Raw genomic sequence first — 12,975 nt, 5'->3', positions numbered from 1 at the left:
TCTTTGATTTATAGATGGCACTTTTATTTAATATTTCAGAGTAGCAGTCAGAAAATATTTTTCAGACAAGTAGTCTGAATTTGGAATTCAGACAGAATGGTCTGAATAATTACTCTGAATTTTCAGACCACTAGTCTGTTTAAAAACTTCAGACTAAAATTATGAAATTTCAGTAATACTTTTTTTACAGTGTAGGCTCTTACAGACTGTATAGTCCTACGGAGAATACTGGAAAGTCCTGCGGAGAATACTGCGAGACCCCGCGGTAAAAGCTGTAAGATCCTACGGAGAAAAAGGGAAGATGGCCACGGAGAATCTGGACCAAAAAAAAAAAAACAGAATTTTCCGCAGCTTTTTGCTACGGTGATACGACTTCTTGCTTCGTTATCGCGCAGCCAAAAAATCGTGCTTCTTGGGCAGCTGTATCGTCCTTTGCCTTTGCAAATCTGATGACTGCTAGATTACTTTCTAATAGGGTACTTCGGAGAAAACATATACCGGAAGTCAGCGACAGATCGGGAGAAACAAAAGAGCGTCGCGCTGCTGTGCTGAGCGGTGGTGGGGGCCGGAATCGGCAGAGTAGGGGTAGCATGCGCGCGCCGCCTACACCCCCACTCCGCCGATTTCGACCCCCACCACCGCTCAGCACGGCAGTGCGACGCTCTTTTGTTTCTCCCGTTCTGTCGCTGACTTCCGGTCTAGGCTTTCTCCGAAGTACCCTATCGAACCGATAAGGAGCAGTCCGCTGCTTGCGTGCCCTACGCGTCAATTACTTACGGCGGACAATCAGTGCCCCGATTGAGTAAGCATATAAAAGACAAGGCGGACGTTTCGAGTCGGCAGTTCTGTCTTTGCACAAACAACACCATGGCGCGTCTCGCCCTTCTCGTCGTCGCCGTTGTGGCGATGGCCGCCAGCGCGACAGCCTGTGAGTACCACGACTTCGTTATTATAGAACGTGCATTTTGTCACGTTCGTTGTAACGTCGATCCGCGTTCAAGTGAATGAGACATCCTAACTAAACGGCCGGGTCACGTTTCAACAATTGTTAAGCTCGCATTTCAGGGCATTGGACGTGATTGTGCCAATGACTGTTATGATTGTATATGATTGATTCTGAAGGAAAATAAAGGTTAAAAGTATTCTATTGAGCAGAAAACGCCAAAAGATAAATATAAGGAACACTCTGTGAACCCAAACACTATGAATATAGCGTCAATTGGTGCAATGCTCTTGCATCGCACATGAAGTGCAATGCCTGCCTCCCCATTCCCATGCATTTTCGTGACGCATTGCACGTAAGGTGCAATATGGCTATGTGGCATTGCACGTATGGTGCGATATCTCAGTGCATTGCACCATATGTCCTATATTAGCGTTTGTAATCTCAGTGCAGTCGCATCGCTGTGCATCATAGCTGGCCGGTGATCTTTTCCCTTTGAGTCGTTGCTTTAATGTCTTCCACAAGCAACTGATAGTTTTCGGAGATGACGAAGTCGGACTAGTTTTATTTTTCTATTTTTGGCCATCGTCAACCCATTACGTTAATGTATTACCTAAACCATTTCTTTTCGCAGGGTTCCATTCAGGCACTGTCCAGAACAAGTTCATTGGTAAGCATTGAGGTCTTTGGCCTTTCGGCGTTATGTCATGGGGAACTCACAAAGGGAGTGTAACGCCATCATATACAGGCACTTAACAGATTAATCCGTTGTCGGTTAGTTCAGATACCACAATCTCACGCATCCCGTCGCGAAGCGGAACAATGCACTCTGAGAAAAAATGACAGTAAATCCTGGATAATTTTTTTGCTAAACTTTACCGTACTTCAAAAACCAGTATCCACCGTACAGTCTACAGTATTTACCGTACTTGTTTTACAAAATATTCCGTAGTTTTTTAACAGAAGTTACCGTTCTTTCGTACAGTGCATGCCGTAGGAAGGACTAAATCTGGTCCCAACAAAGGCCGCTCCCAAGAATTGACCACATCAGGATCTTGAGAAAAGGGGGTCGACCGACTGAAAAATTTTATTGCACCTTTCGATAGGTCTCGTCAAGACCTTTTCAACGAGTGGTCGGAAGGGGGGTCCAGGAGTCCGACTTCAGCAGTTACGTACATCAGGATCTTGAAAAACGAGGGTCGACCGGCTGAAAAAAATTACAGCAGTTTTTGATAGGTATTAAAAGTACGGGATTGCCGGGTAAAAAAGTACGGGATTCCCTGTAAAAAAAAAAGTACGGCGATGCCTGTAAAATAAGTACGGTATTGCCTGTAAAAAAACGGCGGTATTGCCTGTTAAAAAAAAGTATGGTGAAGTCTGGAGTAATCAGTACAGGATTTACCGTGATCTAATCTCGCAGTGTGGAGTGGGTCACACTTATTTCAACAAGTCAAATGATACTTTCAATTTCGCATTTCCCAAATTTTACCCCTCATTACTCAAATTTTCAGGTCGTATATACACTGTTAAATTCAGATAATAATTTCTTAACATATAAATATGATTATTATAACTTTTCTGTTTAAAAACCTCATCACACAAAATCACCATGAAATTTCATTTCATGAAAATTTATATGAAAGTGTATGACATTTCATTGCGATTTAAGTTACTATATTTAATAAGAATTTTGTTACTGCAATTCTCAGACGAGATTCTTGACATTTTCACAGATTGTAATAGTTAAATATGTGGATTTTCAATTCACATGACCATAGTCGACTTCCAAAACGCACTCACGCCGCTCGATCCTTACACTTCTTTCAACTAAATGCAGCATCCGTCCGAAGAAGTCAATTTTACCACAGCCGATTTTAATATAATTCGGTTGTACTCCTCTCAGTGACGTACAGCATAATCCCCGACCCGTTCCACAAGCTGAGCTTCTTCACGATGCCCCGGACCCTGAAGGAGGCTCAGAAGGACCGCTGGCTCTTCAGTGATCACAGGCCGCAGGACAACACGACCGTTTACTGCCGCTGGGGCGACTACCGCGTCTGCGTGCTCTTCGACCTCCAGGGCAGCGTGGCCGGCATCCGCTTGTCGGTGAGTTCAACGCTCGGAAGGAACATTTCTTGAAATAAGAACGCAAATTGTACAAAGTGCAACGATGCCTGGACTGCACTTGTAATGCCGGTTCTATTGTACTTTATACAATTGTTGTACTTCGAAAGTACATTTTTTTTCGTGATAAAAATTTTGCCAGGAATTTTTGAAGGTTTGCTGCTTTTTTCTAGCAGTGTGGGTAGAAACACATTATGTCATATTCGTTAGATTGCGAGGATTGTGTGACTTTCAATTGAATACGACGTGATATCGAATTCAAACGGACTTGACACTACTCACATTGTAACGAACAAGACGTCACATTCATTGAAAAAAAAAACTTATGACTAGGAACCTTTACAGTTACAACAAGTAGTGTTAATTTAATTTTTAAGTTACGGATCCCTGTGAAAACCGTAGCAGATGACGAAAAATAGTGCTGAATTGGACAAATCCACTTGAATTTTCTTAATCACCACCACACCATCGACGAGCATGGTAACATTCACTGTGCCTAGAGAAGTGCGGAAAATTCTCTAACTTTTTTCTGCCAGGATTCTCCGTAGCCCTCATATTAATATTCTCCGTAGTCTTCTCCGTAGGACTGTACAGTCTTCTCCGTAGGACCTGGACTACTGTGTAGTCCTACAGAGAGCACTGTAAGGGTAAGGTCTTACGGAGAATCACCACAAGTTGTTTACCGAAATTTCCGTAGCTTTTGGCAATGGTTGGCGATAATCGTTTACGGTGCACTCTGAGAAAAAATGACGGGAAATCCTGGAAAATTTTTTTTGCTAAACTTTACCGTACTTAAAAAACCAGTATCCACCGTACAGTCTACAGTATTTACCGTACTTGTTTTACAAAATATTCCGTAGTCTTTTAACAGTAGTTACCGTTCTTTCGTACAGTCCATGCCGTAGGAAACCAGATGTGGTCCCAACAAAGGCCGCTTCCAAGAATTGTCCACATCAGGATCTTGAAAAAAGGGGGTCGACCGACTGAAAAATTTTATTGCGCCTTTCGATAGGTCTCGTCAAGACCTTTCCAACGAGTGGTCGGAAGGGGGGTCCTGAAGTCCGACTTCAGCAGTTACGTACATCAGGATCTTGAAAAAAAAGGGTCAACCGACTGAAAAAAATATAGCAGTTTTTGGCCCGTCCCGTTTATTTTTTGTAAAAAAAATGACGGAGTGACGGGCATATAGTATGATCCCTGCTGTGCGTCCGTTCGTCCGTCCGTCCGTCCGTCCGAGGACTTCCCGTGGTCCGATCTTGACCAAATTTGGTATGCAGCCTCCTTGGGTGATCGTTAGAACCACCCGGTGGCAGCAAATCCGATCCGAGCCCCGGGGGCGCTGCTGCAGGTGCATCATGGTCTACATGGGGTCGAGGAGGATCTCGGCAACGGATGCAGCTAGGAGGGCATGTAGGGGTATTTTTGGAATCGGGACGACGAGAAAAAACCAATGGTGCCAGTTTCGAGCGAATCGGAGAACTTCGGACCCGGGTTCAAATCCCAGCGGGGTATTTTTTGAACATTCTTTTTATTCGAGTTTTGGCATTGTTTTTGATGTTTTCGAGGGTGCTGATGACGAAAACGACATTTATTTTAACCCCAGACTCAGGTTTAATTCCCGTCAGGGTCAAACATAGGCGAAATTCGTACGTTTCTTAATGTACGGGACGGGCCAAAGTTGCCGATGTATATCGCTACTTTACCTGTTATTGATGGGTATTAAAAGTACGGGATTGCCGGGTAAACAAGCTAGGGCCCGCCCTTCCGTCGAACCGAGTTGCCAGCTCCGCTTCGCTGCGCCGGCAACTCGGTTCGACAGGGGGCCGGCCCAGCTTGGCCTGCCGGCGGCCTTTTCTCGGGCCTTCGGCCCTCGCATCAGACCCAACTTGGACAGTCGAAGGCCCGGGCCTTCGGCCCGCTCGCATCACACACACCGTGAGCGGGTAAAGCAAAGTTATCGATGTACCATCGTGACTTAGGCCCACCCTTCTATTCACAATATGCAATAGTCCTTACACTTTTTACTCCAACTGTCCTTAGAATATGCCCATTTCATTTGTCTCTTCGCCCTCATTCCGAAAATACCCATATTTGCCATGCTACTGCAACTCCTTGCAATAGAGGCACAGCAGGAGCGCAAAACGAGTCCGTCGCACTTTTTCCCATAACTCATGAAGGCGGACTCCTGGACCTCCCTTCCGACCCCTCGTTGAAGAGGTCTTGCCAAGACCTATCCAAAACTTAAGTAAAATTTTTCAGTCGGTCGACCCCCTTTTTTCAAGATCCTGATGTGACTAATAGACGAAGTCGGGCTCCTGGACCCCCTTTCCGACCCCTCGTTGAAAAGGTCTTGCTGAGACCAGTCGAAATCTGCAATAAATTTTTTTAGTCGGTCGACCCCCTTTTTCGAAGATCCTGATCTGGCCAACTTGTAAAAGCGGCCGATGGGGTCGGGACCAGGTCCATTCATCTTGTCTCGTCGCCCCGATTCCAAAAATACCCCTATGTGCCCTGCTAGCACCAATAATGACGGAAATCCCCCTCCCGCTCATGTAAACCATGATGCACCTGCAGCAGCCCTTGTGCGACCCGGACGGGATTTGCACCACCGGATTATTTGTTTGGATGGTACTCCTGAAGTACCCTCCAAATCTGGTTACTCTAGCTCAACTCCTTCCTTGTACACAGACGCCAACAACAACAACAACAACAACAACAACACACAGACACAAAGGCAAATGCATAGGCCCTCCCCCTATTTTTTGAATAGAAGGGCGGGCCAAAAAGTACGGGATTCCCTGTAAAAAAAAGTACGGTGTTGCCTGTTAAAAAAGTACGGTATTGCCTGTAAAAAAATGACGGTATTGCCTGTTAAAAAAAGTACGGTGAAGTCTGGAGTAATCTGTACAGGATTTACCGTGATCTTTTCTCGCAGTGTGCACTGTGGACCAACCCCGTTACTCCTTCATTGCAGGTTGAGAAAGGCGAGATCGACGCTGCTGGCTTCGACCTTCAAAACGTTCCAGAGTGGGAGTTGAACTGGAACCCAACGGACCTCGATGTCGTTTACTCTGCCACCGTGTTCTTCCAGTCTAAAGGTGATACCAGAGCTTCCACAAACAACAACTTTCGTGCCAATACACACTCAATGTCATCGGACTTTTATTGTCCCACGATTTATGCAATTTTAAGCACATCCGACGCTGATACAATTTTGTTCCCATCTGGCGACACATTTTGTCCGACGCCTGCTGCAAATTGTACTTTCACTAAACAATTTGTCCCGCCTGGCGGACACAAAATTGCATCACCACCGGATGTGCTTAAAATTGCATCATTCATGGGACAAAAAAAGTCCCATGACATTTGGTGTGTAGGGTACTTTACTTTCGTTTATCGTGGGACGGAACTAAACGGACCCCACATTGCCCGGAACAGCACCTCTCTTGGCATTTCAAAGTGAGCGGTACCAATTGTGATTAAGGAAATGAAATACATTCGAACAAGAAACGAGTGTAAAGTTAAGTTGTGACCGTCATGATCGACAATCACCGTCATTCACTGTCAATTCATGTACCCTGAATCTGGAGACATTGTCTGAAAGACCACAAACATGGTCTCCGTTTCTCGTTTTAACGCAATCATAAATTTGTTTTCGCAGAGGAGCTTCTTGCCGGTGGTCGCACTCTGAGCAAGGACGATCTCACCGCCCCGAACGGCATTTACATCCTGCAGACCGACATCAACGGCACCGAGACGAACCGACTCCACGTCGCCACCCACCAGTCCAAGGCCGAGTCTGCTGGCTTCACTGAGCAGTCCTGCTTCTTCGGCATGGGTACGGCTTTGCTCCTGAGGACTTTTCTGTGCATAGTTATACCGAGGGGGAAATCACTCTTAAAACCTGCTACCAGACTATTGTTTCTATTCCGCCTCAAAATTTTAGGGATTTAGCTGAAAACAAACAAAAAAACCTAAAATACATCTAATTTGGAGAATTTCTGCTACTACGCTGCTATATTACGCGTGCTATTACGCGAGTGCTTTCCCCCTCGAGTTATACATACGCAGATACGTATGCATTACTGTGAACATTTGATGCAGTAGGATGCATTAAACGTACTCTAACTGAAGAGTGTGCATGGCATGCTCTACCAGGGAGTTGACCACAAAGCACGCTCCATCCTGGGGAGTGCTTACAAGCATGCTTGGCAAGCGGTGTAGCTTGCTTGCAAGCGCACCCCAGGGCTAAAGCGTGCTGCGTTGCTATAACGAGGCCTCATAGGAACGAAGAGGCACGCTTTCATCATAGAGAGCGCGCTTTGAAGCATGCTTTACCAAGGAGCGCTTGCCAAGCATGCTCCTTGGCTTGGTAGAGCGAGCTTGCAAGCACACTGTAGGATGGAGCGTGCTTTGTAGTTGACTCCCTGGAGGGAGCATGCCGTGCGCACTCATCAGTTTCTAGAGTTGCGCACTCTCCAGTTTCTAGTGTTGCGCACTCTTCAGATTCTAGAGTTGACTGACAGTTCGGTTCATAAGGAATTTTTCCTAAACGAGGCAGAGTCTGTCCGCGCCGACAAGTATTGAATTTTGTTGGATGTTGTTGGCAGGCAAGCACTACTTCCAGGAGCTCCGCAAGGACGGCAAGTGCGAGGACCACCGCCCCTACTTCCTGCTGTACGGCCCCGACACCCAGGAGCTCAACGGCTTCGGCTTTGTTCAGTACGGCAAGGTCAGCACCGACGGCCGCGGGTGGTTCGAGTCTCCGCCAGCGATGGTGGCCAAGGTCAGTATCCGAACTTACTTCGAAGCAAGAACAAATAATGGCATTACGTTACTAAAACCACCATTCAAAAATTATCCTTAAGTTTACATTTCCTGACAGTTTGAGAAAAACTTCGCTGTGCCCTTATCGCAACAAATTTTATCACAAGTCGTGTATTGCAGAAAATCGCACCGAACTCCCCCGCATGCTTGGAGGATTGGGTCAACACCTACGGCCTGTTCACCATGCACGTCTACTTCGTGTCCGACCCCTACTACACTTCCTGCTAAGATGCCAATGTTATGTTGAGCCGAAGTCATTTGCAGTAAATTATGCTCCAAACCATAAGTGATCACATAATTCACTCATGCACTGTTAATGGCTGTACCATTGCATGCGAGTCGATGCCCTGTAACAATCATTGCAAATGTCATAGTGTGTTCAATTTGAGCATTTGGAAAATACACAGGTATTTTACATTTAAATAAGTCACAAAGGAGACTTCTTGAAAATGCAACTACGATTGGTACTAAAATCCTCTTCGTCTGTTTTATGGTGAGGGGGCCAATTCCGACTTCATATTTTCAAATCAAATATTTTAAACTTTTCAGTAACACAATGAGGACTTAGAAAGGAATTACACTGCAAATCCAAGTGTAGGACAGGTCGACACTTTAAAGCGTAGACCAGTTTGTCCTACGTTTGCAAGTGTCGACCAGTTGTGTCCGACGCTTTGAAGTGTCGACCACACAGTGTCCGACGCCTGCAAGTGTCGACCACAGAATGTCCGACGGCTGAAGTGTGGGGTCACAATAGGAAACTCAGTGTAATTTGCCGTAGGACAAACAGTGTCCTACACATGCAGGCGTCGGACAGAGTGGTCGACACTACAAAGCGTCGGACACAACTGGTCGACACTTGCAAGCGTAGGACAAACTGGTCTACGCTTTAAAGTGTCGACCTGTCCTACACTTGGATTTGCAGAGTAGAAAAAAAAGCCCTGAAGACTAGTTTGAGAACAGACGAAATTGTAAGTCCGATTACGCATTTTCTCCAGGTAAAGGTATTCGAAACTGCCGATTCGTCCTGGCTGGAGGGAGACTGGGGTGGGTGCTGTCGCTGCGTAACTGTGTTGTGTCAGCAGAGCTCTGACAGGCGCACTGTGCGAAAAAACCACAGTAAATCCCGTTAATTTTTTTGCCGGGATTTACTGTAGTTCAGGACACAGTATTTACTGTGCCTGGTTACAGCATTTACTGTACCTGGTACAGGATATTCCGTACTCCACTCCTGTGGTAACAGTAAATCCCGAACAAAGTACAGTAGATCCTGTAAAATAAGTACAGTAAATCCTGTACTCTGAACTACAGTGACAGCTGTACTTATCACTACAGGATTTACTGTGATTTTTTCCCACAGTGCGTGGACCGGGGGGGGGGGGGGGGGGGGGGGGGGGGAATGCCCCTTCGTTACTAGACAGGGCCTACTGTACGCTGGGCAGGAATCGTTGCTTTTGCCCCATGCACTCACTCAAAAACTTGCAAATCTCTTTGTGGCCTTGCAAAAAAAAGGAAGCTTTGTAATTACAAAGTATGTTTTTAATCATTTCGCACAAACTGGATAGTATCAATCTATATGCTCAAAACACTTCGTACGGCTTAAAGCGTGCACGTTACTCCCTCTTTGGAAGAATCCTGGATTAGCTGCTGGACTAACTCGTCAAAGCCATGCCGAGGATCAGGACGCCGACTGAGACCAGGAGGGCCAAGGACGACTGGGCACGCTCAGAGTGGTTTCTGCGGGCATGAAAAAGAAATTAACGAACAATTTCACTTCATTCCCTTCCTTCATTCCACACCGACACTGAGAAAACCTTACAAACTATTTTGGGCCTTACAAAGAAAAGCAGCTTGTTATAACAAATTACTTTGAGTATGCATAAGCTAATAACAAAGAAAATACTTCGTATTTTACGAACTATTTCTTCGTATAACAAAGGAAATTAGTCTGTATTATGTATGCTCAAAATAATTCGTATGGTTTTAAGCGTAGATGACACAAAGGCATAAAAGTCATGCATTTACTGGGCGTTCACGATTTGTGCCCCGGAACGGCATGCATTGTTTGATGCCTTTGGAAGGGGCGTAAATTGGAAAGGCACTTCAAGTTTTATTGCCCTTCCAAAGAGATCTGATAACGCCCTTCACGGGCGTGCAAGCCTTTACCAGTGTGCCCTGATAAAACTATGGCGCTGTTTATCACGGACAAACCATCTCCTGGAAACTGACCAAAGTTACTGGAAATCTCAGGAGATTTTTCTGGGAATTGGCCGATATTCCAGGGAAGCCAAGAAGATAGGTTTACCGTGAAGATTCCCTTTAAAAGAGCACTGTCAAACACTCTAACACTTTGTCAGTGAAGAACAGAAAAAAGCACACCAAATTACACCAGGATGCAATTAAATATGCATTTCAGCTAAGGGAGAGTGGGGTAATTCCGGACGCTTTTTTTCTTTTTGGTCTTTGAGCTTGAATATGCTTCTTGGGTCAAATGTTATGACAGGAGAGTAAAGTATGGACCTTTACCTTCAAAATGGTATACATGAAAGCCAAATCTCAGCAACGGTTAGGGAGATATAGGCACCTAACAAAAGCCCTGCACGTGTCCGGAATTGCCCCAGGCTGGGGTAATTCCGGACGACCTATGGGGCAATGCCGGACGACCTTAAAATTTGACACTACTCGAGCTTACTGCCGCTTGTTTTGATGTGAGGCGTGCTTTTAGAAGGCGTTCAAGGACATTTGCTGCGAACTGAAGTGTTTGATTGTTACTCAAAGCATATTATATCGATTGATATAAGTTGAAGTCAAATCGGAGTATTTTGAAAAATCGCCTTTTTTACGCATCTAGATTAGTTGGTTCCCGATCGTAGAAAAGGGCAATTTTTCAAAATACTCCGATTTGACTTCAACTTATATCAATCGATTCGTCTTGAAAAGGCGAAAAAAAAGTCTAATGGCGCTCATTAAGTCAGACTTAAAATGGCGATACTATGGGCCAAAAACTGCGGAAAAAACGGAAAAAACGCAATTTTTATTCGGTTTTCCATTGGCCAAACCCAAAACCAATAAGGGTGATAGACCACCACAGGACCTTCCAAAAAAAAAATTATCATCAAAAAATTCGGATGCATTTTTTGGGTATTCGCGAAAAACGAATTTTTTGGTCCGTATCTCCTGGAACAAGTGACTTTTAAAGTGGCTCTCGGGGACTTTTTTTTTCAGTACCATGAAAAGAAAAAAAATCCACCGGGCAGGTCGCCCTCAGGCAACAAACAAATTTTTAGTGCAGGTTTCAGTGTTTTTTACAAAATACGTGATTAAATTTTTTTGGGCCGACCAAAAAAGTTGAAAATTTTTTCTGGAGCTCTTTGCTACATAGGGAACACACCCACAAAGTTTCGTCGAAATCGGAGACATCGATTTCGGGACCTCGGGTGACTTGGGAAAGAATTACCCATTACCCCGTGTCCGGAATTACCCCACTCTCCCTTATTCTGTGAAACCTGCCTTAAATGGCATACTGTGCTGGCGGAAGAGTAAGTAGGTGTAATTGGTCATTAAGTTGCGCAGATATCCTTACTTGAAGGCCAAATTGTTGCGGCGGTTTGCGCGAAACGCCACGCGTGGTGTATCGTGTGAGCGAGATCGTCCCTTTACTGTAGAAATGATTCATGAGGGACAAAACAGGACAACATAGACAGATAAAAACATCACAGCACAGAAGCAACAAAATAAACACTAGATCGTCCGACGAAACGGATGGATACCTGTGAAACCGATGTCGTCCATGAATTTGACTTCGATGTCGAATTAGTATCAGTATTGATTTCGACGTACATTTCATGGTTCATCAAAATCGTTACTAATTCTAAACCACGCGCGATATCGATTCGACAGATATCGGTCCGTTTCGATATCCTAGTTCTGGCTGGGCGGCAGCCTGGACACTGTTGAGGGGACTCACGGCTGGATGTCCTTCCAGTCCTTCCAGAAGGCAACATTGCCCAAGTTCTTAGCAGTCGTCATGGTCATGTCATTGGGGCCGGCAATGCGGAGGTAGTTCACGCTGGGCTCTGCGTTGTTCGGCTGCACCGGCTCCCATACAACACCCGGAACGCTGGGTTTTCTGCAAAAATCACGTCAGTTGCACTGTTCTCCAACGAATGTGACGTCATACTCTACAAACTCAAGTGTGTACCAAGCGTGCTTAAATTTGACGCATGCCTGTTACTACACTCGACCTGGAGCCAAACTGGCATGTACACTCCACGCTGGAGCATGCTTGCCAGGTACCTACACGCCAGATGGCGCATACCTGCAAGTAAGTTACACTGTTGCTCTGCTTTTCATGCACAGGGTAGGAGACTTTATCATCAGTTATTCGTTATCATATACATTATGATCCTTCTCATTCATTACAATTGTGACTTGGGTCATGTTCTTTGAATATTTTTGATGTCACATTTGTTCCAATGTTGACCCACGTTCGCACGAGTGACATTCTAATTAAGCGGCCGTGTCACGTTCAAACCGACGTTACACGGTAAATTGTGACATAATTCACATTCTGACGAATTTGACCTCACATTCCTTGCACAACACTATATCAGTGACGAGAGCAGTGGAGATGCCTTCAACTTACGAGGTCTTGATGAACGAGAACCAAAGGTCAAGGAGGTTTCTGCGGACGACTTGATCGTCCTCCCGGTGGAAGGGTCCGAGCAGATCCAGAGGGTACAGCATGTCGTCTCCGTGGCCCACGCCCAGGCCGCCGCCGTAGTAGCTGTACTCGCCGCGGTGGGCGAACTCGAACGCGTACACTGGCTGCGACTGCACGGACGCGCGCCTCGAGATGTGACTCGACACGCCTGACAGGAAGTTCCTGTCGGTCATCAGCTGCCGGCACGGAAAAAAGGCCAGTGAGATTTCAGAGGATATGAACCGAGCGCGTGCTCTACAAATCGAAAAGCGTACATTGCACGCAGTAACTGGAACATGCCTGCAAGCACGGAATTGTTTGAGCATTGGATGAGTGGCAAAGCGGTTTTTAAGTACCATTCTTTCAACACTTCAAAAGGAAA

At 45.6% G+C, this 12,975-nt stretch overlaps 2 protein-coding genes across 4 annotated transcripts in view; one reads left to right on the top strand and one right to left on the bottom strand.

Annotated features, from left to right (window-relative positions):
- Window positions 1-803: 803 nt before the first annotated feature.
- On the top strand, window positions 804-8,180 carry LOC117642013. Its single transcript, XM_034379777.1, has 7 exons — window positions 804-928; window positions 1,578-1,613; window positions 2,847-3,049; window positions 6,042-6,165; window positions 6,729-6,905; window positions 7,678-7,853; window positions 8,015-8,180. Exons 1-7 carry the CDS (start codon window positions 868-870, stop codon window positions 8,120-8,122), a joined length of 885 nt encoding a protein of 294 aa, XP_034235668.1. The 5' UTR covers window positions 804-867; the 3' UTR covers window positions 8,123-8,180.
- A 1,237-nt stretch (window positions 8,181-9,417) lies between these two features.
- The window catches only part of LOC117642009 (venom carboxylesterase-6-like), a 33,242-nt gene continuing 29,684 nt past the window's right edge, over window positions 9,418-12,975 (bottom strand). Inside the window, exons 8-12 of one of the 3 annotated variants that reach the window (XR_004587522.1) lie at window positions 12,537-12,790; window positions 11,859-12,020; window positions 11,402-11,550; window positions 10,121-10,221; window positions 9,427-9,628 (exon numbers count right to left, since the gene is read on the bottom strand). Coding sequence is in view for 2 of the 3 variants with exons in the window: in XM_034379754.1 (XP_034235645.1) it covers window positions 11,403-11,550; window positions 11,859-12,020; window positions 12,537-12,790 (564 nt within the window). In the remaining variant the exon portion in view is untranslated. Of the gene's footprint in view, window positions 9,629-10,120; window positions 10,222-11,381; window positions 11,551-11,858; window positions 12,021-12,536; window positions 12,791-12,975 lie in introns of those variants that run through there. The other 2 variants (XM_034379755.1, XM_034379754.1) reach the window with 2 other exon arrangements.

The sequence above is a fragment of the Thrips palmi genome, unplaced genomic scaffold, assembly GCF_012932325.1.
Source record: "Thrips palmi isolate BJ-2018 unplaced genomic scaffold, TpBJ-2018v1 HiC_scaffold_16, whole genome shotgun sequence".
Classification (NCBI taxonomy): Eukaryota; Metazoa; Arthropoda; class Insecta; order Thysanoptera; family Thripidae; genus Thrips; species Thrips palmi.
This window is presented reverse-complemented; position numbering and strand designations above follow the sequence as displayed.